The 25,648-nt window shown below is 35.7% G+C and overlaps 3 protein-coding genes and 1 non-coding gene across 7 annotated transcripts; 1 reads left to right on the top strand and 3 right to left on the bottom strand.

Moving 5' to 3' along the window:
* Window positions 1-581: 581 nt before the first annotated feature.
* LOC126594676 (small nucleolar RNA snoR111) lies at window positions 582-723 on the bottom strand. The gene has a single exon (XR_007613399.1). It is a non-coding gene; the product is annotated as a small nucleolar RNA snoR111 (small nucleolar RNA).
* Window positions 724-9,977: 9,254 nt separating this feature from the next.
* LOC126593810 (rhomboid-like protein 15) lies at window positions 9,978-14,799 on the bottom strand. Its single transcript, XM_050259930.1, has 13 exons — window positions 14,637-14,799; window positions 14,033-14,198; window positions 12,842-13,145; window positions 12,479-12,511; window positions 12,251-12,342; window positions 12,085-12,158; window positions 11,848-11,942; window positions 11,655-11,724; window positions 11,253-11,431; window positions 10,714-10,762; window positions 10,559-10,615; window positions 10,260-10,331; window positions 9,978-10,173 (listed from the first exon to the last, which is right to left on the bottom strand). Exons 1-13 carry the CDS (start codon window positions 14,658-14,660, stop codon window positions 10,168-10,170), a joined length of 1,221 nt encoding a protein of 406 aa, XP_050115887.1. The 5' UTR covers window positions 14,661-14,799; the 3' UTR covers window positions 9,978-10,167.
* Window positions 14,800-16,648: 1,849 nt separating this feature from the next.
* Window positions 16,649-20,367, top strand: LOC126594279 (BTB/POZ domain-containing protein At3g05675-like). Of its 4 annotated transcripts, none has more exons than XM_050260522.1 (4): window positions 16,649-16,808; window positions 18,183-18,240; window positions 18,358-18,591; window positions 18,682-20,367. In XM_050260522.1, the coding sequence occupies exons 2-4, from the start codon at window positions 18,229-18,231 to the stop codon at window positions 19,663-19,665; spliced, it is 1,230 nt and encodes a 409-aa protein (XP_050116479.1). In that variant the 5' UTR covers window positions 16,649-16,808; window positions 18,183-18,228; the 3' UTR covers window positions 19,666-20,367. The 4 variants fall into 4 exon arrangements, with proteins under 4 accessions (XP_050116479.1, XP_050116477.1, XP_050116478.1 ...); XM_050260521.1 differs by adding an exon at window positions 17,973-18,064 and having other exon boundaries at window positions 16,653-16,808; window positions 18,358-20,367; XM_050260520.1 differs by having other exon boundaries at window positions 18,358-20,367.
* A 1,081-nt stretch (window positions 20,368-21,448) lies between these two features.
* On the bottom strand, window positions 21,449-25,259 carry LOC126594278 (pentatricopeptide repeat-containing protein At2g20710, mitochondrial-like). Its single transcript, XM_050260518.1, has 2 exons — window positions 24,886-25,259; window positions 21,449-22,915 (listed from the first exon to the last, which is right to left on the bottom strand). The coding sequence occupies exons 1-2, from the start codon at window positions 25,177-25,179 to the stop codon at window positions 21,701-21,703; spliced, it is 1,509 nt and encodes a 502-aa protein (XP_050116475.1). The 5' UTR covers window positions 25,180-25,259; the 3' UTR covers window positions 21,449-21,700.
* Between the last annotated feature and the right edge of the window lie 389 nt (window positions 25,260-25,648).

Below are 25,648 nucleotides of genomic sequence, written 5' to 3' on the forward strand. Positions count from 1 at the left end.
TTGAGTCATCTGCGCACGAGATCCAGTCTGTCCCATAACTTTGACCAGAATAGCATGTGTTGAGCATGAATCCTACATTAGAAAAATGAGAGACCTTACATATGCTTATAAAAAGTTGGGCTACTTTCCAAATTGCCAATTAGTTTATGGTGGAACCGAACTCCAGCCTTCTTCATGGTATCAGAACCAAGTTGTTTCACGTGTGAAACCCAACGGCAACGCATGCTCCACGTCACCCAATTTGTATTGTCCACGTGCTAGGCTTGAAAATTCGTCACATGTGGGGGGACGTGTTTAGAGTGAATTCTACATCAAGAAAATTGTCAATTAATTTTATGGTAAAACCTCAGCTTTCTTCAGCATGCTTGATCATGTTTTACATTCTTCACCGTTAACAAAATAGAAAGAGAAAGTTTTAGAAAAACACAAAATCGTCAATTTAGTTCAAACCCTACAATCTAATAATCCGAGCTAGCTGAATTGTATGAGGAATATACTGAAATACAACATATATGCAACAAGACAGCGGGTAAAGGAAAGCAACGTACAATGCAAAATTATGCCTCGTTTTCGAACAAAAAATGTGGACGAGAAACAATCGAATCGCCAATTTATACGATGATGAACTAAGATGATGAACGAAACGATGGTTCGGCCTATACACTATACCACCACGAATGTCTTTCTCAACCAAGAGACACCCAAATTGTCCTTCATTTTTCTAACAAAGAACCGAGACTTTTTTACTTCTCCAAATCAAATTCACCAAACACATATATAACGCATCATGTTCAAACAAATGAAGTATAAAACGCATACAGACTACAGAACTGAAAAAAGAAAATGGGATGAATTACTCATCGTTAAATTGGGAAATCAAAAGGAAATACCATTTTACTAAAAGCCATCATTCAATATAGGACAAACATTAAAAACCAATGTGGGACTCTTTTAATTTCGCATCCTCACATGCACGCTTATATGAGTGAATTTTCAAGCCAAACACGTTGACCACACAAATTGGATGATGTGGAGCATGTATGGTCGTTGGGCTTCATACGTGGGTCAACCTGCTCTGATACCACGAAGAAAGTTGAAATTTCACCATAAAACTAATTGGTAATAAGGAGAGTAGCCATTGCAAAATTTTTCCTTTCACTAATGTGTTACTCTTTTACCTTCACGTGCTCCACACGGCTCACATATTGAAGGTATTTTCCATAAACAAAATCATTGAGAAATATCATGAGCCATTAAAATTTCACAGAAGGAACTTAGAATGCTACAGCATACATTTGAAAATTCAATAAAATATTAACTAAAAAAGCCAAATTTATCAGTATTCCACAGTTTTCTCTGTGTTGCTACAATAAAACGGTAAGAAAAAGAGGGGAAGATGAAACCTTAACAGAGAGGGAGACTGGGGGTAAAACGGGTATACCCCAACTTCTTGAAAGGAGCTCTGCAATTTTTGGTCGCTGCAACGATACGATGAGGAGCGAGACGCACACAGAGAAGGGAAAGTTAGAACAGACTCAGAGAGCTAGTTATTTAGGAGGAAATGAATAGAAGGGAAAGTTACCGCAGTGTTGAAAAACAATAATTCATATTCATCTAGGTGTGAGTTGAATTCCCACTTATCCTCCTACCTTAATATATAACAATTTAACTACCAACATTATCGTTGTAAAACAAATTCTAAATAGATATGGAAATCAAAATATGTTTATTGTAGCTAATTGCTAATTTTTTTTATTAGAAAGGGACGTGATCATCTTTTTGGCACTCCAACTTACCACCCAAGCACTCCTTGTTTTTGAAGTGATTGAACATAAAATAATATATCAATGATTTAGCAACATGAAATTCAGTTTGACCTAAACATCTGGCTGATGATTACATAACCCCCAAACACACGTACATAATTGTAGTTAAGAAAAAAGGGTAATTAGTTACAATAAATATATGACATTTGATTACAAAAATTATTAGTCATCATCACATATGATCTAAAACATATTTTAACAGTTTTGCCTCATATATGTCATCATTGTGACGTCGATATATGTTCAATATGTTGTCCTTACTTATAAATGATCATTTATGCAACCCAAAAGTTAAAAAATAAAAGTGTTTGAAGACAATATTTTACTAACTAAAAACATCTCCAATCACCCAAAACACAACTCATAACTAAGAACTAAGAATTCGATCATCATTAGTAGGGTAAAAATAAAATCTGACAATAAGCGTCAACATAGTGAAATTAACTTGACTTAGTTCTGATTCCAGTAACTTTAACTTGGTGTGACTCGGGATCGTACAAAACAAGCTTAGGTTTTCCACCATCCTGAATCATGTGAACTTTGCCAAGATTTGTTCTAATCCCCAATGGCCAGGCTACAAATCCAGTCCCATCAGGAAAATAAATCCTACGGATCATTTTCCAAGCATCCGCTTTCAGAACCCATATGTCGATATACGAATTCTTCAAAGCGTAACCATGTCTTGTATGGAACAAAGAGAGTGATCTGTCAAACACTCCAATACAAATTTGACATATAAAATCGGATACTAGCACAATCTTTTGAGCAACCTCACTGTGTTTGATATATATAAGGATCGTTAACAATCAAACCCTAAGCCAAAATCTTGACAATTTGACATTAAATGATAACTGCTGCAATTATTACATTATTATGCATGCAGCGATTACAACAAATAATAGGAGTTTACTTACTTGTAGTAGAAAACATTAACAGCAAGTTAATCACTTGTCTTCTCTTTTCTTGGTTACGAAATTGATCCTAGAACACTCAATGGGACTGCTTCTAGCGTGAAGGATCACACTTACCCGAGAAGAGAGACCAAAGTGATATTTATATGTACTGCAACTCATCCCCCCATCAAGGATGCAGTTACAAGCAGTTTATCCATTTAACTGCTAATTAATTCAAACAATTATAACTTAAAGTTTCCCACCTTTGTGGCTCTGAACCTGTACGAGTCACACGAATAAGTCCTAAATGAAATACAACCATTTTGTTCTATATAATTGCACTAAACATGAACTGATGAGGCTCACTTCATTTTAGGATTTCTTACATTTCCCACATGATGAGCAAAATCTGTTCAATAAATTGAATTGCAAATATACATACAAATGTGATCACTTATTGCATTTTCTCAATGACTTAAACAACTATACATTGAAAATTCACCAATTGAGTTTTAGAGCTATTCAACATTGAATACAATGTCAGAACTCTAAAACCACAAACTGATTAACCTACAATATATATATATATATATATATATATATATATATATATATATATAAATGTATGTTGTATTCTAGAGAAGAAAATTCTTGGGACATAATTGCATGCAAGTCAAATACTCCCACATTTCTTTGGTCACAAGGTACTGCAGATACCTTGAATACTTGAATAATCATTAAGCATGTTAAAAACATTAACCTTTAGCATTACAACACATGTATTAACATTATGACATTACTGATGGCTTACACAATACATACAGATTTGTGTAGCTTACTCCCACACTTAAAGAACATCAAATGTTGACTACAAACCCATTTTCTGTACATGTTTGTTGAAAACTGTAACATTCAAAGCCTTTGTCATTGGATCTGCAACCATGTCATGTGTGCTGATATGTTGAATGTCAATCACACCCTCTCTAACTTTATCTTGAACTTTCAAATACTTAATATCTATAAGTCTTGATGCATCTGATCTCTTGTTGATTTTAGCAAAGAATATTGCAGCTGTATTATCACAGTAAAGCTTGATTGGTCCTTCAATGCTTCTCACAATCTTCATCTTATAAATTAAGTTTTTCATCCAATTACACTGTTTCATTGCCTCAAAACAACCAATATATTCAGGCTCCATAGTGGATACTGCTCTTGTAGTTTGTTTCTTGCTCCTCCATGAGACAGCACCATCACACATTAGAAAAATATAGCCATTGGTAGACATTCTGTCATCTATACATCCACTTAAGTTTGCATCAATATAACATACCAGTTCCAGATTATCTACATGATGGTAACACAACACATACAACTGAGTCCTTTCCGTGTATCTTAACACCTTTTTGCCTGCATTCCAGTGAGCCAACCTTGGATTTGATTGAAATCTTCCTAAGACACTTTAACACAAAAGCCAAATCAGGTCTGGTACAAACATGTGCATACATCACACTGCCAATTAAGGAAGCATAAGGTTTATCCTTCATTGTATGCACTTCATAGTCAGTTATAGGACACTGAGATAATTAATGACAACTTATCACCTTTGCCAAATGGTAAATCTCTACCACTGCAATTCTCCATAATAAACCTTTTGAGAACCTTATCAATGTAGGCTCTCTGTGACAAGCCTAACCATCGTTTAGACTTATTTCTAGCAATCTCAATGCCTAAAACATAGTGTGCTTCACCCAAATCCTTCATGTCAAAGCTACTGGAAAGCATGCTTTTGGTTTCTTTAAGCAAATGAACATTACAACTGGCAAGTAAAATGTCATCCACATAGAGAACCAAAAAGATAAAAGTGGACTTTACCATTTTGAAGTAAATGCAGTTGTTAATCTTGTTCTCTACAAAACCAAAATCTGTCACAACTTGATCAATTTTTTTATACCGTTGTCTAGAGGCTTGTTTGAGTCCATATATTGATTTGTTAAGTTTACAAACCATATCTTCCTTCCTCTTTTCAATGAATCCAGTTGGTTGTTTCATGTATATCTCATCATCAAGACCACTATTTAAAAAAGTTGTCTTAACATCCATCTGGTGTGGTTCAAGATCAAAGTGAGCAATGAGTGCTATGATCACTCGAAATGAATCTTTGGTTGAAATTGGAGAGAATGTTTCATTATAATCTAGACCCTCCTTCTGTGTAAAACTTTTTGCCACCAACCTTGCTTTATATCTCTCAATCCTTCCCTATGAATCTCTTTTAGTTTTATACACCCATTTACATCCAATGGGTTTGACAGTTGCTGCAGGCATAACCAATGTCCAAACACTTTCTTGTACATTGAATCCAATTCATCCTCCATGGCAGCTTGCCATTGTGAAGACTTTGAACTCTCCATTGCTGCTTGGTATATGATAGGATCATCATGATCACCAATGTCAAATTCTACTTCCTGCAAGTAACACAGATAATAATTGGGAATGGCATACCTCTTAGGCCTACTTGACTTTCTTGTTTGAATTGGTAAAGTCTCTAGCACATGTGTTGAAGTGGATGCAGGTGCAGGTACTTGCTGAGAAGAATTGGGAATTGATACAAAATGGGATTGTTGTAGTATATGATCATGAAAATCGTACTGCAATGGATCTGCAACAACATCTTGCACTCTATGACTTGGTAAAGAAGGCAAATGTGCAATATTCCTTGTTTGTGAACTCACCATTGGCACAGGTATCAAAACATTCCTAGTGGCATTTTTAGTAAACTCACTTTCAGTGATTTGAGGTTCTTCACATTTCTCTTCAAACACATATGAAGTTTTGGAATAAGAATGTACATCACTGCATTCTTCAATGAATTTGACATTGTTACTCTCCACTATCCTAGTTAATGCATTAGGACAGGAGAACCTGAAGCCTTTGGACTTTTTTGCATAGCCCACAAAATAACAACTAGTGGTTCTCATGTCCAATTTTCGTTCAGTTGGATTATAAAGTCTAGCTTCACATGTGCATCCCCTAGTGTGAAAATGAGCTAGACTAGGCTTCCTACCTGTCCATAATTTGAATGGTGTTGATGCCGCTGCTTTTGCTGGAACCCTATTCAAAATATAATTAGTTGTTTTCACTGCTTCTCGCCAAAGAAATTCTGGTAACTGGCAATGAGAAAGCATGTTTCTAACCATTTCCTTCAGTGTTCTATTTCTTCTTTCAGCAACACCATTCTGTGATGGGTCCTAGGAGTTGTATACTGGGTTGCAATTCCTTCTTGTTCTAGAAATATGGTAAATGGACCCTTTTGTTGTCTTTTCTCTGTGTACCTTCCATAATATTCACCTCCACGATCAGACCTCACAATCTTAATTGATTTTTCCAATTGTTTTTCAGCTTCTAATTTGAAATTCTTAAAACAAGTTAAAACTTGGGACTTCTGAGAAATTAAATATATGAAAGTATATCTTGAAAAGTCATCAATGAAGAGAACAAAGTATGAATTTCCACAAATGGTTCTTGTTGGAAATGGTCGACATACATCTGTATGTATGATCTCTAAGAAACCATTGCTTCTTATTGTTGCACACTTGTTTGTTGAGGTGTTAGTTTTGCCTTTGAAACCGTTAATGCATTCCACAGTATCATTAATATCCAACTTTGGCAATATTCCATTCTTGATTAACCTCATTATCCTTTCTCTCGAAATATGTCCAAGTCTTTGATGCCAAAGCATGTAAGACTTATCATTTAGGGACATACGTTTTGAAGCAGAATGCTCAACACTGAGAATTCCTGGTGATAAGAACATTCAACTTGCCAAAGATCACCATTTGGAAATGCATAACCGAGTAGATTGTCAAACTGATTTTGAAAATAAAACTTAATTTGATTAATATCCCCTACAAATGAAAAACCATCTTTTACAAATTGCATAACAGAAAACAAATTCCTTCTCATGGAAGGAACATAAAGTACATTACTTAAAGTTAAAACATAGCCAGTTGACAATCTCAGTTTTACAAAACCAACAGATTCAACTGCAACTTTATTCCCATTTCCAACATAAACATTGTAGACCTCCTTACTTGTTCTCTTTTGGTTTTGAAATCCCTGCAAAGAATTTGTTATATGTATAGAACAACTTATGTCAAACCACCAAGAATTCTAATAAATACAAATCATATTTGACTCTACTATCACAAAAACATTTATTGTTGTTTTACCTTTCTTGATCAACCAAGCTTTAAAGCTAGGACAATCCTTCCTTAGGTGATCCTCAGAATGATAGAAATGACATTTTTTAACACTACTGTAATTTGAACTTAAGTCTACTTCAGTTGTTGCTATTGCTGCTTGTTGGTGATTATCTCATATGTCATCATATATGTACGCTAATGCTTTTGTGCCTACTTATGCCCTGGTTAATCCTGTTATTCCAATTAATATTGTTCCTATATGAATTTTACTAAAAAGTGATTTTCTCAAGTGGATAACTGCTTCTTTATTGAGTATATTAAGTGTAACTTCTTTATCAATATAGCTAACTTCATGTTGACTAATGCTACTTACAATTCTACTTCTATTTTCAAATAAACCTAATTGATACAAATTATATTTATTTCTCTGTGTTCTCTTAAATCATCTTCTAATAAATTATTGTGCTTCTTCTTCATTTGAATAAATATCTTCAACTCTAACTACTTTTTTTCCTTTTCTCCTAAATAGTTCCATTTTCTATTGTCAAAATGATTTATCTTCTTCAAGTTAAATTTTCTAACTTTTCTAACAAAGATGGTGGAAGTGATGAAGATGTGTTATGTAAAACTTGATTTATTTATGTTATTTGTTCTTCAACTTGGTCTACTTTTTCGGCTAAACTTAAAACTAATTGGATAGTTAAATTATTTTGTCTAATAGGGATAATACTACTAGCTACTGGTGTTGAAAAATCTGTTAAACATACTGGTTCTTTATCTAACTTACTAATTTCTTTCAAAACTTGGATCTATTTTCTATTAGTTCTAGAATCGGTCATTAAACTAATAATCTATTTATTTTATAATCTAACTTATCTACTTGTTCACTCAACTCTTTTTGCACTAATTGAATTTTTTGAACTTCTAATTTTAATTGCTTAGCTATTTCTAGTGATCTAAGTTCTACTTGCTTAGGTTTACTATCTATAAGGTCAATAACTTCTTTTCTCTCTTTTGCTCGGAAACATTTGAATATTTTTATTATTATCTTCTAACTGAGATGTAATATAATCTAAATTTTGTCTAATTGTTTTTATGGATTTTTTCTGAAAATGTTCTATCAACTGGTTTAATAAATAATTATGCTTATTATTTTTTAATTTTATATTTTCTACTTGACTAATAATAAGATTTACAATACTATTGGCTTGTGAATTTTCTTCACTATGCAAAATATGATTATGCTTTCTTAATGGAAAATAACAAACTAAACTATTTTGGTCTAAAGTTATTTTTCTTTTTTGTGGTTCGCTAATTTCTAAATTTAGGTAATTTATCATAAGCTACAGTCTACATTTATCTAAAGTTATGGCTAACTGGTTTCTTAGAAACTCTTCTTTTCTCATGGTATCTAAAGTTTGATCTGTTGTTTTTATGCTTCTATAACTCTATGATGCACTTCTGTGGTATTATATTTACTAATAAATGAAGAGTGTTCAAGATAACCAAGATAAAACTTCTGCTTCTTCAAAGTTTTGCTATTTCTTTTGGATATATATGTTAATCTTCTCTTTATGCTAGTTATATTTGGATGACTAGGACAATAAATACCTAGTGGTTGTGGTTGACAAGGTCTACAAGGACGATAATATCTATTATTCATACAAAATTAAACAAGTGTGTGATATTAGTTGTGTTAATGATTTCAGTCCTCAAGGTACTTTACTATTATAATTGTACTATTAAAATGCTAAACTTGGTTTTGATACCAAATTCGCAAAGCAAAGGCCCGGTCACATAGTCGGATGTCCATTATAACAACTAGACATAAAACCTTGCACATGGAACTTGACACGTCTCAGCATGACGACCGCTCACAATGTAGGTATAAGACCTTAAAGGTTGAACTCAGAGATATGAAGAACTCAAAGGTAAGGTCCAGTTATTTGTATAGCAAACATTCAATTATAACAGAATGCTCGAACAAAGTATGATTGTCAATTTAGCAGGTTAATAATATAACTACAATAGTGTTTCCCTGTTTTGGACTAGAAGTCTAATTAAACAAACACACTAAAGAAAGAAAACTTACTTAAGACTTGGAGATTGCTTGAATCTGTACACTTGAACTTTTATTGATATATAAAATGTTTACAAAAATAAGTGTTTACAAGGAATGCTAGGAATGCTTTGGGTGCTCTATGCTTGAGGTGTATTGGAGTAGTGTGTATTGAGGTGTTGTGTCCTTAATATGAATGAAACTCCTCCTTATATACACTGAATGAGGATACTATTGTGTCCTTGGGTACTTGTCATTTGTCCATTTGCTTCTACTGTTGTTGAAATTGTCGGCACTGTTTCTAAACGTGGACTAAATTATTTTTACTTTGTCTTCTTTTGCTTTTGTTTTGAACAGCATGTGAACTTGTTGAATGAATGTGATCTTTTTGAATGCCTTGCTAAATGCATGTGATCTTTCTGAATGCCTTGTCTCCCTTGTCTTCTTTCCTATGCCCAATTTGGGTATTATCAAATTATTTTGTCTTGATGATTAAAAGATAACTTTTTTGGATGTTTCCATTAGTTTTCCATTTTTTTTAATGACATAAGCCAAGGGGGGGAAAATAATGAAATTAGCCTCGGCAGTTTCCAATTTATGCGTTGGATTGAACTAGAACATTTGAGGTGCACAATTAAATTTTTAGAGTGCCAACGAGCCACCAAACCAGCTCTCTCTCTCTTTGATTTCTCCTTTCAGTTAGTTTGATTTGATGACGTATGGAAATTGATCAGGTTTCAAGGAACATTACAAGCAGAATGATTTACTATGGCAATCCAATGAGTTAAGAACCTCCTTACACCAATAATGCATCACCTAGATGCGTGGTAAGGACAGTCGCCTCGGAATGCTAAAGGACAGTCGCCCGGCGACTGTTAGCCGTGGATCATTGCAGAGTGCAGAACACGCACATCAACGGCTGATAGTCACAAACTTCAACAGCTGATAGTCACAAACGGTAACGCATACAGTAGACGGGTTTTGGTAGATTTCACAGCAATGTTGTAAACCATATCAGTGCTTTCATTTAAACAAGATGTTAGTGTGTGTAGTCATATCCCATATCCAGAATCTTTTGTCACCGAATCAAATATTCACGGCAAACAATATACAATATGCAGACATGAAACTTTACATAAACGCGATACCGTATCTTTGGGAAGTCAAAGAGTTCGTTTGCTTGCTTGCATTTAGCCCTGCAGATAATCCCCAATCTCCGTATTAAAACACGAAATCTCAAATCGAAACACCCGTGGGAAATCAACGAGTTCAAAAGACAGACCTGTTGGCTCAGAATCTCCACTGCCACATTAAGATCCCCATCTGCAGCTGCTAGGGCAACTTCTACCTGTGTCTGTAGCCCATTACCAAGACTTCATTAGAAGATGTTCATACCAGAAAGCATGAATTAAAATGCTAATATCATCTAAACCCGTTCCAGATGTGTGGTAACATATTTCATATCTAATCTCCGCATCCACTAACTCTATCGATATGAATCAATGCAGCTAACAGAATGCGTACTATAGGATGGTTAGCTCATTCGATTAAGGAGAAAAACAGGGCGGTTTAACATCTTACCCTCTCAAAACCCATTGATACAAGCCTTTGGATTTCTTCTTCAGATGCAACATAATCCTGCAATCAAAGGACAAGTTAAACAAGAGACTTATATAAACCAGATGGACTGGAAGAACTGTCAAGGCAAACCTAAATGATTAATTAAAAAGACAAACCTGATGGTGTACAGGAATTTCTGCCGCTGCATTATTTAGTGTTGCCTGCCTGAAAATATCAAGAAAAGAGGTAATACCATTTTCCCGCATACTGCTTACTATTTGCTTTGGTTTACCTCATTTGCTAGAAGAATTTTGAGAACATTCTTACTATGAAGTAAACTATTTAGTAAAAAGGCAGCAGATGTAAACATCCAGAGAATAAATAATTCACAGACGGTGAAAGATGCCCAAAACCAGATTTGGGAAGAAATCGAACTCTTGCCTTCTTGGCAGAAATTTTGCGGTCAATCAAAAGATCTAATGGAACTCTTAGATTAAGAGAACAAAAGAAACGAGAAAAAAAAACCTTCGTAATCATTCTAGTATAAAAAGGCAGCTGTGGTTACACTCCTCTCTTATAAGTTTATAACATAAGAGAGTAATTGCATAGGTAGGAGTGCATGATAACATTTTAACAAGAGTAAAAGAACAATAAAAGCACTATCCATGACCAGAACAAACTCGTTAAGCTATAAGTATGCATTAAGTTTTTATACCTTCCATCAGATAAATTCTGTCCTGTACCAATAACTGCCGCATCTGATGGACGTTCTGAGTTGCTATTGTCCAAGAGTCTAGCCTGTAAGTTTGATTCTGAATCAGCATCAGAAATAGTACCTCGACCAGATCCAAGTGTTCTTCCTCTCCCAGGAAACATGTGACCATCTTGTGCTGACTTCATTATTGCAATAGGAAGTCATCAAATTTAGTAACTTAATTTATATTCACCAAACATTGAGGGAATGGAATTACAAGAAAGTGTGTATTTCAAAGATTGAATTAAGGTACAACACTCTTAACATCCAAGTGACATTTGATGTAGAATATGGATCTTAAAGAGGGTCGGTAAGTAAAGGGTTTTCAACATTTACATCCTCAAAAGGTGAAAAACACAATACCTGTACAGATGTTTCCCTCTGTGGGATCCATGAAGACAAGTTTCTCCAGATACTTCCAGCAGAGAATCCACTGGTAAATAAAATATTCCATTTTACAACTCTTTTAACATTAATAACTGTAGTCCTTCAAGAAATCGAATTACCAAAATTCATCAGTCAAAGGAAAAGTAAAAGGAACAGAAATATTACTTACCTAGAGGGTGTACCTTGGGTTGAATATGTAGGGATGAAGGCAGAAGGATTCCCACCAGTGCACACAATAAATTTAGGCCTCCTCACACAACTTGACTGGAAGCATAAAGTTATAAAATAAAATAAAATAAAAAATAAAAAGATTAGGGATCCGCGCAATAAATGCATAAGTCCAATTAAATAAGACGAACAATAGTATGTTTCCAAATTGATGAATCATCAAAAGCAGTTTACTCACAAACAATGAGGAGGCCTCAATTTTAGAATAGAAGGATGTTCCCGGAATGAGGAAATTTAATAAGCTGTAAGTATCTGTATTGCAAAGCCAACACAAAGCATTATCACCAACTTCCTCGGGTGACACAACAAAAAAGAAACAGGAGATTAGAATGGGAGAAACTTACAAGCAAAGCCAGACAAAATGCCACATAGGTGTCCCAGTAAAGAAACATTTGGCATAACAACTTGGAACACTACCAGCAAGATCCATGCATACCTGAAACAGATTAACGTAATCAATGTCAGATAATTAATAAAATATATGGCGTAATCAATGTCAGATAATTAATAAAATATATGGCAATGTAAAAGAATAAGAATTAAACATGGCATAAGCATGTTACTGCCATTACCATTTAGCAGGTACATTGAAGAGTCCAAACACGCTGCAGGGCAAATAATGTTTGTGTTAGTAGAAGCCAATGCATTCTCCAGGAACAAACGAAAACAGCGAAAACAATTCAAATGTGCATCTATACAGACAACTGCGCACAATTTAGTGCACCCATTGTATGATCACATGAAAAGCTTCTAAATATCTTATTCTTCATTTTATAAAAGATGAATAAAAATTATTCTAGGTAAGAGAAAGACAATACTTGAAATTTTCTCTCTTAAGCTAGACAATAGAAAAGTCAAATAACAACAACAACAAAGCCTTTTCCCACTGAGACAATAGAAAAGTCAAATATGGTTGAAAAATTAAAAGCACTAACCTTCTAGACTGGTGTCCACTCAGACTTGTCTCTATAACAATCATAGAAAACAAGATTCCCGAGAAGCCTATTGCACATTCATCCATGAGGTACTGAGAAGGGTGAATAGGGTTATAGGATACCAAAAGCGCAATCAGAAGATGTAATACTGCATTGCTTATGGCCAATAGAATGATCATGTACAACAAGCGGACAGTTCCCATGATTCTCTCCAACTCAGAACCCAAAGGAACTAATGCCATCATGTTGAACAACACATGCAGCACTGAACCATGGAAGATAATGGAGGTGAAAATCCTGTAGACTGAACAAGAGAACAAAAGGTTGATGACCATTGGATGAAATCAGTTTGCATACAAAAATGGCATATTATTTTTCTATCAGCTGAATAAATCCTACAAATATAACTTTCATAGATTAATTAATTTAAAAGTAGATACTTTTGATAGAGAAACAAAATGTAGTTAAAAATGAGCAGAGATTCTCTATTTGATTTCAAAATGGGCCGGACAAGTGACCCTAAGGTTGTGCTAAAGTCTGACGTTAGGGGGACTAAATTACGGATTGTTAGGTAGGCTTAATATTTAGGTTTACAACAATCATGATCGGAAATACTGTTTTGAAAAGACTACTAAAAGGTTTCTACGTCAGTGTGCAGGGGTCAAATAAGTTAAGCAGCACCGGTGTTAAAGCCACTTGATCAGGAACTATAATTTAAAGTATCCACATTCACGTAACACACTATCTCCAAATGTTAGAAAAATAATGATGATACAAGACCATCAAATAGTTCATCACTGTAAGTATTAAATATAAAGCAATAATCTTGAACAATGTCATTAATATGTTCATTAGTATAAACTATAAAGCCCCAGTGCTTATAAAATCTGTGATCAAATCATACACGAAACTGCACAAAAACTTGAACATAAGTTGGAAGAGTGGACCTAAGGTGTTTTGTGGTGAAGTCAAATTTTAGTTGCATAATAAAAATTGAAGCAATCAGAAAAACAAGAAAACAAAAGACGTTAATTGCAAGGTCCACAAGAGTATCCAGAAGTGAACAATCGAGAATAATAGTTCTAGAATGAGGGACAAGGAAGCGCATGTTTAACCCCGGGAAGGAGGGTGGCAAAGTTCTACTTCTTTCTAATAACTAAAGATTACCACACTGACAATGAAAAAATTTACCTTGGAATCGGGATACAACATCAGAGGGTGAAAAGCACACTTCGTAAAAGGAGTCATATCCAACCAGGAGGCAAACCAAGTAAATAGTCGCGCACACGCCGACCACCGCTGAAGTAAGAAAAGGAATGCTTTCCCACCATTGCCTCAACCTAGTTTGCAGTCCTGCCTATACATACACCCAAACATACAATCAATCTCAAATTCACTATAACCCAAACAAACACACATACAAACCATATTAAACACTAATTTCAGCATAATTCAATTAAACAAAATGTAATTAAAGAAAATTTAGGGTTTCCAAATTTTAAACAGAGTTGATCCAGGTTTCATGATGCTGAAGCTAAACACAACAAACAAAACCGAATCGAAATCAAACATGAAAATATCACTCAGAAAGAAAACTAGAAGTTGAGAAGTTCAAAGCAGCTAAGTTCACTGTTTAACATCTACCTCCTCATTTCGCAGTTAAAAAAAAAAAAAAATCAAAATTCCGGTTTCCATTTCTGCATTTTCTCAGCAACCAAACGGAAGATAGGAGAAAATACTGGAATTTTCTCGGGACAAAAGGGAAAAGAGAGATAGATCGGATATGAGAATTTACCTCGGAAACGATGTTGGGTCTCATTTTTCTTGGTCGCTCTCTCGGTCTTTCTCCGAGTGAGCGTGACTTGGTTTTGAAACAATCGCTTTGTATTTGCGTTGTGCGGGGATCTCGAATTCTCCAATATCCGCGAACCGTCTTTTTCCCCTCGGATCGTTGAATACGGGCGGGTCGGGATCCACAAAACAAATCGGGTTTGAGATTGGGTTTTTTAGGGTAGTGATATTTGTACGCTCATTTTTACTTATTGCATACCTCTTTTAATTATTGGTTTCGGATCAAATGAATTGAAGAAAATAAAAGATAAAAATTAACAAAGGTGTGTAGGAGATAAAAACGAGTGTGTGAATATTACTATTCTTTTTCCTTTTTTTTTTGTGATTGGATTTGCAGTGGTGACTATGAGCTGATACGAAAACCAAACTTTAGAATTTCTCCAACTCACCATAGACAGGTGCAGTATCTATCCAATAATATGATATCATCAAAGTTCTAAAACACGTTAGACACTAGTCTGGTGATGGCATGGGCCTAGTGCTTAGGTGGCTAGGAGGATATCGTATAAATAAGTGTCTACTTATACTTTAAAAATACATAATTTCATTAGGATAAAAAATTGCAAAATAAGATAACATATAAATGATAAAGTAATAGAACATAATGAAAACATGGAAGAACTTGCATATAATATGTGTTCATCTAAGTATTTAACAAGTCTCTTACAATTTATTATAAAAAATAAAACACAAAATGAAAATTATCTACTTTTTGTCTAAGTGAAAGTCGCGACCTAGGCCGAGGTGCTTAGGCAGGAATGAACGGGCAAGGCAGGAGCTTAGGCGGGCGCCAAAGCAGGTCCATGTGTCCATTCTTATTTTTCAAACGCGTAAAGATTAATGGGGGTGGTGACCAGCCACCTAAAGTTTAATCGGAGCCTAAGCGAGGTCTAGACGACATTAGGCGGAGGTTTTTAGAACAGTAGATATCACATGCCCCACTAAAGCACATGATTTAACGTTTAAAAGAAGAAAATACAGAAAAATAATGACTTATTATATTAACACCCCACAAATTGTTAAATAAACCTCACATATTTAATACACTTCATATTTGCTTTTTCAATTAAAAATTATCTTAATACACTCTACATATTTTCCCATAATACCCTCATACCCTACATTCTTAATATACACTTTACATTTTCTACATATTACATTTTCTACATGCATCTCATATTTTTTATACACCCCACATTTCTCAAATCTTATAAAGCTTTTAATTTGGACAAAAAATGCCGACTGGAATTTTGACAAAATATGTTCTTTGGGATTTAAAACATATGTGAGTTGTTTTTAATTCCACCATTAAAATCCATGTCGTCTGTTTTTAATATCTAGTTGTAATTTTAGGTGTTTAATTCTTCATGTAATCTCTGTGATTTCTAAAAAATAAATACGAACATAGAAGCTTGAAAATGAATCAAAAGCAGGATTAAATAATTATCGATGTCGTCAAAATCACTAAAACAATAAAAAAAATATGAAGTCTTACCTCATGTGAAGCTTCCGAAACATCGACATCGTGTTTCATTCGCCAAAAACAAATTTTCTCAATCAACATGTTTGTAGTTTCATTTATTAGGGTTTTGTTAAACAATAGATGGTATGCTAGATTTTGATAGTTGAAGAAGATAAATAATATGTTAAAAGTGATTTGGGGTATATAATGAGATTTTTGGAGTGCTAATAACAGTTCACTTTTTTTTTTAAAGGAAAACTAATGAAAAGAGATTGAAAACTTTGAGTTTTAATGAAAATGATAAAAATGTGTTGTAAGTGAATACTACCAAGATTGAATTCTTAGGATAAAAATATGGTTTTTCGTTAAAATGAATAATATCAGGAGCTTTTCTTTAAAAATCTTTTTTTTAAACCTAGTAAAGTTAAAATTGTCATTGCATAGTATGATAAATAAGTTATTTAATATTAAATTTTAATGTAGAGTGTTAATACAAAAACTAAAATAATTAAAAAATAAACTCGACAACTGTTGCATCTCCGAACCTTTTGCACTGCGCCGTTCTTTTTGCTCAGCGATTCAGCACGCCCCTCCGGCGCCGTTTTCTGGTCATCCGCAAGCTCTCTCACACCCGCCCCAAACTCCAACATCCAGGTCAGTGTTCATCCCTTATCCATCTCTGCAACTCCCCGTCCCTTATAGCTTATCGTTCTTATCACATCTACTACTGACTATCAAATTCAGTTTGTATGTCACTTCTTAATTCTTCGTTCTGTTATTCTTTTAATAAGAATTAGGATTGAATTTTTAGTTGGGTTTGTGAATTGAAATTTGAAATTTTGAATCACAAAATTTGGTATAAAGGCGATTAATTTACTTCTTTTATTTTTCTTGCTATTTTTTTCTCTCATTTTTGTAAATTTATTTGTAGAAATATATGGGTTTAGTCCCAATACTTACATTAATTTATGTAATATTGGGAAGAAGAAAAATTGAAGTCCTGTCAAATAAAGTTCAAATTTTTAATCGAATCTGTAGATACAACAACAAGCTTTATTCCACTAGGAGGGGTCGCCTATATGAATTTTACAATGCCACTGCACTTCGTTATGTATCAATATATTTCATCCTCAAAAGGAATTTATGTATGCATTCGTTTTCATCTTCTTGTTCTTCTGTTCTTGTTTTTAATTTTGACGACATATTAGTTTATGTTCGATTTTGAAATCTTTAAATGTTTTTTTTTTTTTTCTGTTTCTGTTTGTTCTATTACTTGCCATGTTTTCGGATAAGTTGGAGTTGTAGACTGTGTTTGTCAGAGTAGATCGGCAGATCGTATTTTGATATGATCATATAGATTTGATATGGTATGGGTTCCCAAGTTCTTTTGAGCAATTTTAAAGGAGAAAAAACATAAGAAGTATCTGCATCAACTAGTTGAGAATTTGGATTTAAGCTAGTTAGTTAGAAGTAAATGGAGTCGTTACCGCTCGATAAGGCTTAGGTTGAATTTTGTTTTGCTATCATCTGAACTGGTATATAGTTGAAATGTAACAAGAACTCACATGCAATCGGCTGTTTTGCTGCACCTGGCAATAGTGAAATGGTTTGGTTAGTCTAGGAAAAGTGTCCCATAATATCACAAATCTACTTTTCAACTCTTTTTGGTCACATAATGTTTCTCATAAGGTGTGATTTCATTCTTTTATGACCCAATTTGCAACAATCAGCTCAATATGTTGATAATTGTTACTATTTCAAGCCAAACTGAAACGGAAAACAATTGAAATTTTGAAAAATATCCGGTTTGTATGGAAGAAGGTGAGCCTTGGCGCAACGAAAGGTTACTACTTTGTGACCAAAAGGTCATGGGTTCAAGTCGTGGAAACAGCCTCTTTGCAAAGCAAGGGGTAAGACTGTGGACGAGTGGGAAGCCTTGTTGGCTCGGGGTCACCCTTTTTATCCGGTTTGTATGGAAATTTAATGATGGTCACTTCTAACATTTGTGCTAATCATGTTTATGTACAGATTCCAACATGTGTTCAAGGTATACTCATTAGTGCTTAATGCTTCAATGGAGTATCTTGTAAGTTTCCCCAAACATTTGTTAACTCTAAATGTTTTTGTCATTGCTATCCTCATTTCAGTTTTTGTATGGTTAGTCTGTTATTTCTTCTATTCGTTTAATGTTCTTTTCTTTCAGGGTTCTGAAAAAAGTACTTCTAGCCAGATTGGGGACCGATCAACCAGTGATGTTGTTGTGAGGATACGCACAGAGGATGGGCGGGATGATCGGCTATATTGTCATTCCCAGATCCTCATGGAAAAGAGCAAGTATTTCGCTGATCGCCTCTCTGAAAATTGGCCAACATGTCAGATTCTTGACTCACGCAACTGCGTTGACGTATACTGCCAAGAATCAGAATTTGACCACCATGTCAGTGTTCTCCGCCTTTTTTACGTTGCAGTAGATGGCTTAGTTGATAACTTGTGGCATGGTGTAAAAAACGCCATTGGAATTCTCCAGGTGGCTGTCAAGCTTGGATGCCCACAAATCATAACTGCTTGTGTGAACTACTTAGAAGCAGTTCCCTGGGAAGAGTCCGAGGAGGAGGAGATTTTAAAGATCGTACCACGCCTGGGATCACAAGTGGAGCCAATTCTTGCCCGTCTTCTTCCAGTCAATCACTCATCAATTATGGGGATATTTTTGTCAACCATCCGATTTGCCACATCGTCCCCTCCTCCAATCATGAATGATCTCAAGTCTTCTGCCCAGGAGCAGCTTGAGTACATGCTTACTGAAGATGATGATGCCCCGCTCTTAACAGCCGATGATGAGGTCAAATCCGAGGTGAAAGAATGTGTGAATAGACTATTTGGAAGATTTAGTAATCTATTAGAAGCTTTGTTATGTGAAGTAGAATTATCTTCTGATGGAGGGAAGATGCAGTCGTTTCAAACGCTTTTATCAGATCTGTCGTGGGCATGTCAGATATTAACTAAGTTGGAAACTATGAGGGAACTTGTCTGCAATTGGATGGATGCATCGGATAAAATAGTTAACGTTGTAAAGCAAGCAAGGCCGACAGCTGAACTAATTGAGACAAAGCTTAGGATTGTTGAGGTTGCAGCAAAGATTCTAGAGGCAATAGGTTACGGCACTGTCATTTTGCCAACTGCAAAACGGCTTCATATGGTTAAGGTGTGGCTTCCTTTTGTGAGGGTTGCGAGACCAGTGATCGATTCTGCCACAACTACCGGTGATGACGCTCCTACGCTAAAGATGGATAGTGAACTGTGGCAATCCTTGGAATCCACATTTGTTTCCATAATTCTTACACTTCCATCTGTCGAGCAGGCGGAGATATTGACTGAATGGTTGGAGAATGAACATATTCAATATCCTGACCTGACTGAGGCATTTGAGGTATGGTGTTACAGATCCAAGGTTTCCAAAAGAAGACTATCATTTATATCGGTGAACCATGAGAAAATCGATACACATTAAGTCGTTAACCTCTTCACTTGATCCTTTTCAACCATTTTCGTAGCTACTAATTTCTCGGACACCCTTTCTTAACCAATGTGTTTTGCAAAAAACTTGGGGGGATTAGGGAAAGACCGCGGGAAGTAGATGGAATATTTGAATTAGTAGTTCGAGGGTGTCATATGTCATTTGATTTCGGGTCTCATAACTCCGATGCAATATGAGAGCTTCCGCCAACATCTTTGTAGTATCCATCTGTGACTGGCAGGCAACAAAGTTTGATGCTGAGCAGTTCAAATATTTTTCCATCCAAGTCGTTGCAGCTTGAAGCATTCTCTGTGCGCAAGACTCGCTCAACAATCCTGACCCTGTGCTGTGCAGATTTGAGTTATCAGTTTGAAGGAAGAAAGAAATTTTCCCCGACCAATTGTCACTTACCAGTTTATGGTGACAAGTGACGAGAATGCAGAGTTATCAGTTTGAAGAGAGGCAAGATTTTTCTGATGGTGCAAGAAATGAGATTGTTTATGCGACTTTCTCCAAGCACTCCTGACCCTTTAAACGCCAGACTTAATTACTGAATATTTGTTCATAACCATCAGAACACCTACAATGCTGTAACTTCACAGCTAGCTTTCTCTGAAACACCATATTCCCAAAGCTAATTAGTCTGAAGCCAACGGAAAAAGAAATTGAATGAAACTATTTAAATTTCGAGATTCATTGTTTTTACATTGCATGATAGTGAGTGAACTAGATATACAGACTTAGGGGTGGTTTGGGAGTGAGGTGCTTAAAAAAAAAAAGCACCCATGAAAAAAAGCTGTGAGGGTTTTAGGTGTTTGGTAAACTAAAAAAAAATGGCTTATTTTGGAAGCTGCTGTGAGAATAAGCTGAAATCAAAGGAAAAAGCTGAAGCAGCTATTTGCAGCTTTGGAAAACTGGTTTTTTTTCAAAGCACACGGAGCTACAGTGCTTCTTTAATGAAAAGACCCCACTATCAAACTGCTTTTTTTTCTTTTTTTTTTCCAAAAACACTTTTACAAAAAAGTTTGCCAAACACTCTGCTGATTTATTTCACAGCTGCTTATTCTTACAGCAGTTTTTTTTCAAAGCACAACAATACCAAACCAGCCCTTAGTCTGGTTGTACCAGGTCAGCTCAAGGCATAGCATAATTTAATGAAACTATTTAAATTTCGAGATTCATTGTTTTTACGTCGCATGATAGTAAGTGAACTAGATATACAAACTTAGTCTGGTTGTACCAGGTCAGCTCAAGGCATAGCATAATTTAATGAAACTATTTAAATTTCGAGATTCATTGTTTTTACACCACATGATAGTGAGTGAATTAGATATACAGACTCAGTCCGGTCGTACCAGGTCAGCTCAAGGCATAGCATAATTGCGTAGGTGAGGCGAGACTTCTTTGAGAGCGACCTTACAGGTTGGCAGTGGTTGAGGAGGGTAATACAAGTCAAGGAGAAGGGCGGGCTCCAAACTCATCAATCGGTGTTGCTTTGTAAGCAATTGGAGCTCAGGGAGGCAGGCACAGGCTGCAGAGCCAAATCAATTAAACCAAACTAACTTAACGGCAATCAAATGGGAGGTGAACATCACCATCACCGTCGGGGTTTAGCAAAGTTGAACTCTTTATACTAGCACTTTGTCAGATAAAAAGGAATCTTCGTTGGCAGTTGACCAATTTTGTACATGAATTGGGATTGAGTTCTGTGCTTTTGAATCTTTATCAGTAGTTCATCAAATATTTTGTCATAACTTGTTATCATGCAATAGGCAAATTGCACAAATGGTGATTAGGATAAATGATTAGAACCAACATCCTTCATTTAACAGTGGATAGATCAGACCACCAGCAAGTCCACTAGTTGGGACAACAAACTGCTCATCAAAAGAGAAACTAAATATCGACTAAACTACGTACCCCAGAGGAAATCGAATCAGAATCCACCCTCCAACGATTTTCAGAACAAGACACCGTCAATGATCTTCAAATCCGTATCTGACAGATTCGGATAATTGGAACCTAAACCCTAATCCACTTCTTTCAGAACTCTGTTCAGATGATCCCATTCCAGGTCACCGATTTCTACAGTGACTGAATCCTCATTATTCATGTAAGCCAACAACTTTTCCTGAATACTTTCAGGGAAACTACACTTCTCCCCGAGTAGTCTTATAAATTCTTCAGCTCCCTCCACATCTGCTTTCTGTTTCATGTATTCCATACAGGCAGCCACAACATCCCTATCTGGCGTCCACCGTGACCCCTCAACAACTGAAAGTGCTTTCCTCATCGACTCAACTGTCTTCTCAGCTTGGTCATGATTGAGATAGCCCTTTGCCAGATAGTACCAAGTCTTTGCATCCGGCTTCGCACCCTTCAGCACTATCCTGTTAATAATGGATTCAGCCTTGTCAACTAGGCCCTTTTTGATATAAGCACTGATCAAGAAATTTGGGATACGAATATCTGGAGTTAAATTCTTGGATTCCCATTCGTCATAGATCTTCTCGGCACTTTCAATGTCGCCAACCTTCAAGACTGAGGTTATTATACTTATATAACCCCTATTGTATATTTTCAAGTGCTTCATGTATAGTTCCCACAGTCTCATAACACTATCTTTCTGCCCTAGTGCTGCATATTGTGTCATAAGGTACTCATATGCTGCCCTCTTTCTTTTAGAACTTGGTATCAGTTGCTCAGCCTTCTCTAGCATTGCCAAAGCCTTTTTCACATTTTGTGTTTTCGTATAACCATTTGCTGCATTGGTATAACTATCCCAATCCATATGAACCTTGGGATTGGATTCCCACTCTGCCATAACCTTGTCAATTCCCTCAAGATCAGAAGCAGCTGCACATACATTGAGCTGGATACAATAAGTGTATTTGTCACGACCAATGCCCCTCTCTTCCATTTCACTCATTAGAACATTGAATTTGTCAGTGTTTCCACTCTGATAATACAAATTGAGCAAAATGTTATAGGACAACGGTGTCCTAGCAAACCCCAAATCCCTCATCGTCTGCATAATTTCTTCAGCCTTTTCCACAAGTTTTGCATGAGCAAAGACGTTCAGTAGAGCACAGTAAACATCCCGACCTTTCAACTGTTTTGGAATGTTGTTAAAATAATCCTCAGCTTGTTTTATTCCATGAACTTTTCCAATCAAATCAAGCCTGATGGCAACATCAGGAATCGTAAGCTCAAAGTACCGTTTGTCAGACAACCACATTGATACCTGCAAATAAATAAACAAAATCAAACTTTCAGAAGTTGGGTTGCTACTTGATAACATACTAGACAACAATCACTCTCCAGAAATCCAAGTATCAAGATGATGAAACAGATGAAAGCTTGACCATTTGGGGTGGTCTTATTTTGAATTCTAATAATGGCTCTCAGAGTTAACAGTCTAAATGAATATGAGCTCCTTCTAAGAGGGATCCCCTTCCATTCTTGGAGCGAGATAGGACAGTGCCCTTGTATGGGCTGTCTCGTGACCATGTATTGATCATATAGCAACCATATATAATGGGGCTAAAAAGGGCCAAACACTGAACTTTAAACGGCCACTACATGGTCAATACATGGCCTTGAAATGGTGGATACGAGGGCACAATCCTATGCCGCTCCAATAGCAGGATCCCTCTTATACGGTTCCATTTAGGTCAGAAGGCTTCCATTCAACGGCCATATTTCAATATCCTTCGGGTGACATCATCAACGCAATTTATTCCTTCTTTCGTAAGCATCGACCAAAGCCACTCAGTTTGGCACTCAATCATTCCCACGTCCCATATTTTACGTGCTTTTCTTTGACCTTAAGATTTCGATGCCTTACATGAAGTGAGTTTTTCGTTATGTGATGTTTTAATTCAATAATATTATGTTAAGCAGAAAAAACACGTGATATGTCATTATTGAAATGAGTTGTCAATGTATTTATTTTATGCAAGATGACTTTTTATTTAGTGTATAAAGGACACGTGTGAACCAGAACGACGCATGACAGTAAACTTGTTCAACGTGAGTTGCTTTCCTCAGTATATATTAATGTGACCATGCTCTTGTTTTAATCTTGACCATCCAGTAAATTCAATGGATCGGATTGTACATGCCAAGCTCTAGATCAAACTGTTCTTTTTTTTTTTTTGAACAAACGATATTATCTACACTAAGGGGGAGGGGGTGGGCTTATCCTCGCAATGGGCTAGCAATAATGTGGTTCAAATTCGTCTTTGGCGAGAATCGAACCTAAGACCTCTCACTCACAAATGAAGAGGAATACTACTAGACCGTAGTAGTAAGTGACAGATCAAACTGTTGTTTGAAGCTCCAACTTAAACTGTTATTCTGGAAGCTGTGGTTATAAATTTAGGTTTAGTGCCTAATAGAAGCCTTGTTCGAAATTAGAGAGTTGGTAAATTAGTAACGACTCTGATTAGTTTGGTCCATGGTCCATGGAATGTTTAATTTAGTTAAACATAACCAAGATAAGCATAAAAATCAGAAGCCTAGATAGTTCAGTTTAAGGAAAAATTAAACAGATAATTAACAGATAAAATAAACAAAACACATTTACAAGGACAGAAAACCACAAAATTAATTAATCAGAGCAAAGCTTAATTATTCCTTTGTTTACAAAGCATTAGAAAAAGGATCAAAGTGGAAGAGAAAAGAGAAAAATAATAATAAAGATGGGAATTTGCTGGGGTTTTCTGGGTGATCATCCAACACCACTAGGCTCTTCTGGGTACAAGTATCTATCTCATCATTTTCTATTTTTCATTTTTCAAACTATGCCCTATAGGTCTATATGCAATCAAACTCTGATAGGAAAACAATTAGGCTACCCTATAGCACAACTTCAATCCATTGACAGTTCAGTTTCGCCGAGTTCAACAGAATAGTTGATAAATTAAGTAAAATCCTGAATGAGAACTCTAATTTATTAGACCCTATAACACTTTATTGTGGGACCAAAACAGGGCAAAAACAGAGCTATAAACAGTCACTATATGCATTCAAAAGGAGATAGGAAAACAATTAAGCTACTCAATTAGCACAATTTCCATCCATTGACAATTCAATGCCACCGAATGCAACAGAATATTCATTAATTTAACTAAAAATTTGAATAAGAACCCTAAATTATTTTCATTTCCACATTTTCCAGGCAACCAAACAGAAAATAGAAAATACTAGTACCTCAAGAGCGTGCTTGTGCTTCTTGTACTGCCTGAGCTCCTTGATGATGGTGACGAGGGCATCTTTGTGTGCGGTTCGGCCTTCTTCGACCCATTTGTCGAGAATCGGCGTAATGGGGGCCGCCGGATCTCCGGAGCGAGAAATCCGACGGTAGAGGGTGTTCAGTGTGCCTCTCCAGGACTCTCTGTAAGGACGGGCATACGTCTCCGTCGAGTAGAGCGAAACGCCCGGTACGTTTCGGAAACCGAAACGAGAGTAGAAATTGAACAGCGACGTCAGGCGAGAGCGGTTCATTTCGGAGAGAGAGGGAGTGGCGGGGTTCAAAGCTGGGCAGAATATGATGAACGCGAGGAGAAACGACGTCGTGTCCACATGAACAACAAGATAAAATTGTAGAAATGAATTTCAATTTTAATTCAATTAGAGTAATGATCACTTAATTAAAAATCCATGATCATTCCTTAACTCATCAAAATATGGTTATTTTCATCAACTTTACTAGAATCCCGTCAAAATGAGTTATGTTAGAAGGATCATTACTACAACTGAATTAAAGTTAAATGATTATTGCTACAATTTTTCTTGTTTGGTTTATCATATTTGTTCCTTGATTTAAGCTTACTTGCGTACGTGACTCATTTTGACATAAATTCTAAAAAAATTGACGAAACGAAAAAGATTATAACTACACGTTTTGATGAATTAAAAGACTAATAAACACAAATTTTTAGTTATATAATTATTACTCTAATTAAATTAAAAT

This window comes from Malus sylvestris, chromosome 12 (assembly GCF_916048215.2).
Source record: "Malus sylvestris chromosome 12, drMalSylv7.2, whole genome shotgun sequence".
NCBI lineage: Eukaryota > Viridiplantae > Streptophyta > Magnoliopsida > Rosales > Rosaceae > Malus > Malus sylvestris.

Coding starts and splice junctions, on each gene's coding strand:
- LOC126593810 (XM_050259930.1), bottom strand. CDS start 14,660: ATGAGACCCAACATCGTTTCCGAG. Junction 13,146..14,032: donor TGTTGTATCCCGATTCCAAG/GTAAATTTTTTC, acceptor TCTCTTGTTCAG/TCTACAGGATTTTCACCTCC. Junction 10,332..10,558: donor TATCAATGGGTTTTGAGAGG/GTAAGATGTTAA, acceptor AATGGGCTACAG/ACACAGGTAGAAGTTGCCCT.
- LOC126594279 (XM_050260519.1), top strand. CDS start 18,169: ATGTTTATGTACAGATTCCAACATGTGTTCAAGGTATACTCATTAGTG. Junction 18,241..18,357: donor ATGCTTCAATGGAGTATCTT/GTAAGTTTCCCC, acceptor CTTTTCTTTCAG/GGTTCTGAAAAAAGTACTTC.
- LOC126594278 (XM_050260518.1), bottom strand. CDS start 25,179: ATGAACCGCTCTCGCCTGACGTCGCTGTTCAATTTCTACTCTCGTTTC. Junction 22,916..24,885: donor AGCACAAGCACGCTCTTGAG/GTACTAGTATTT, acceptor ATTTATTTGCAG/GTATCAATGTGGTTGTCTGA.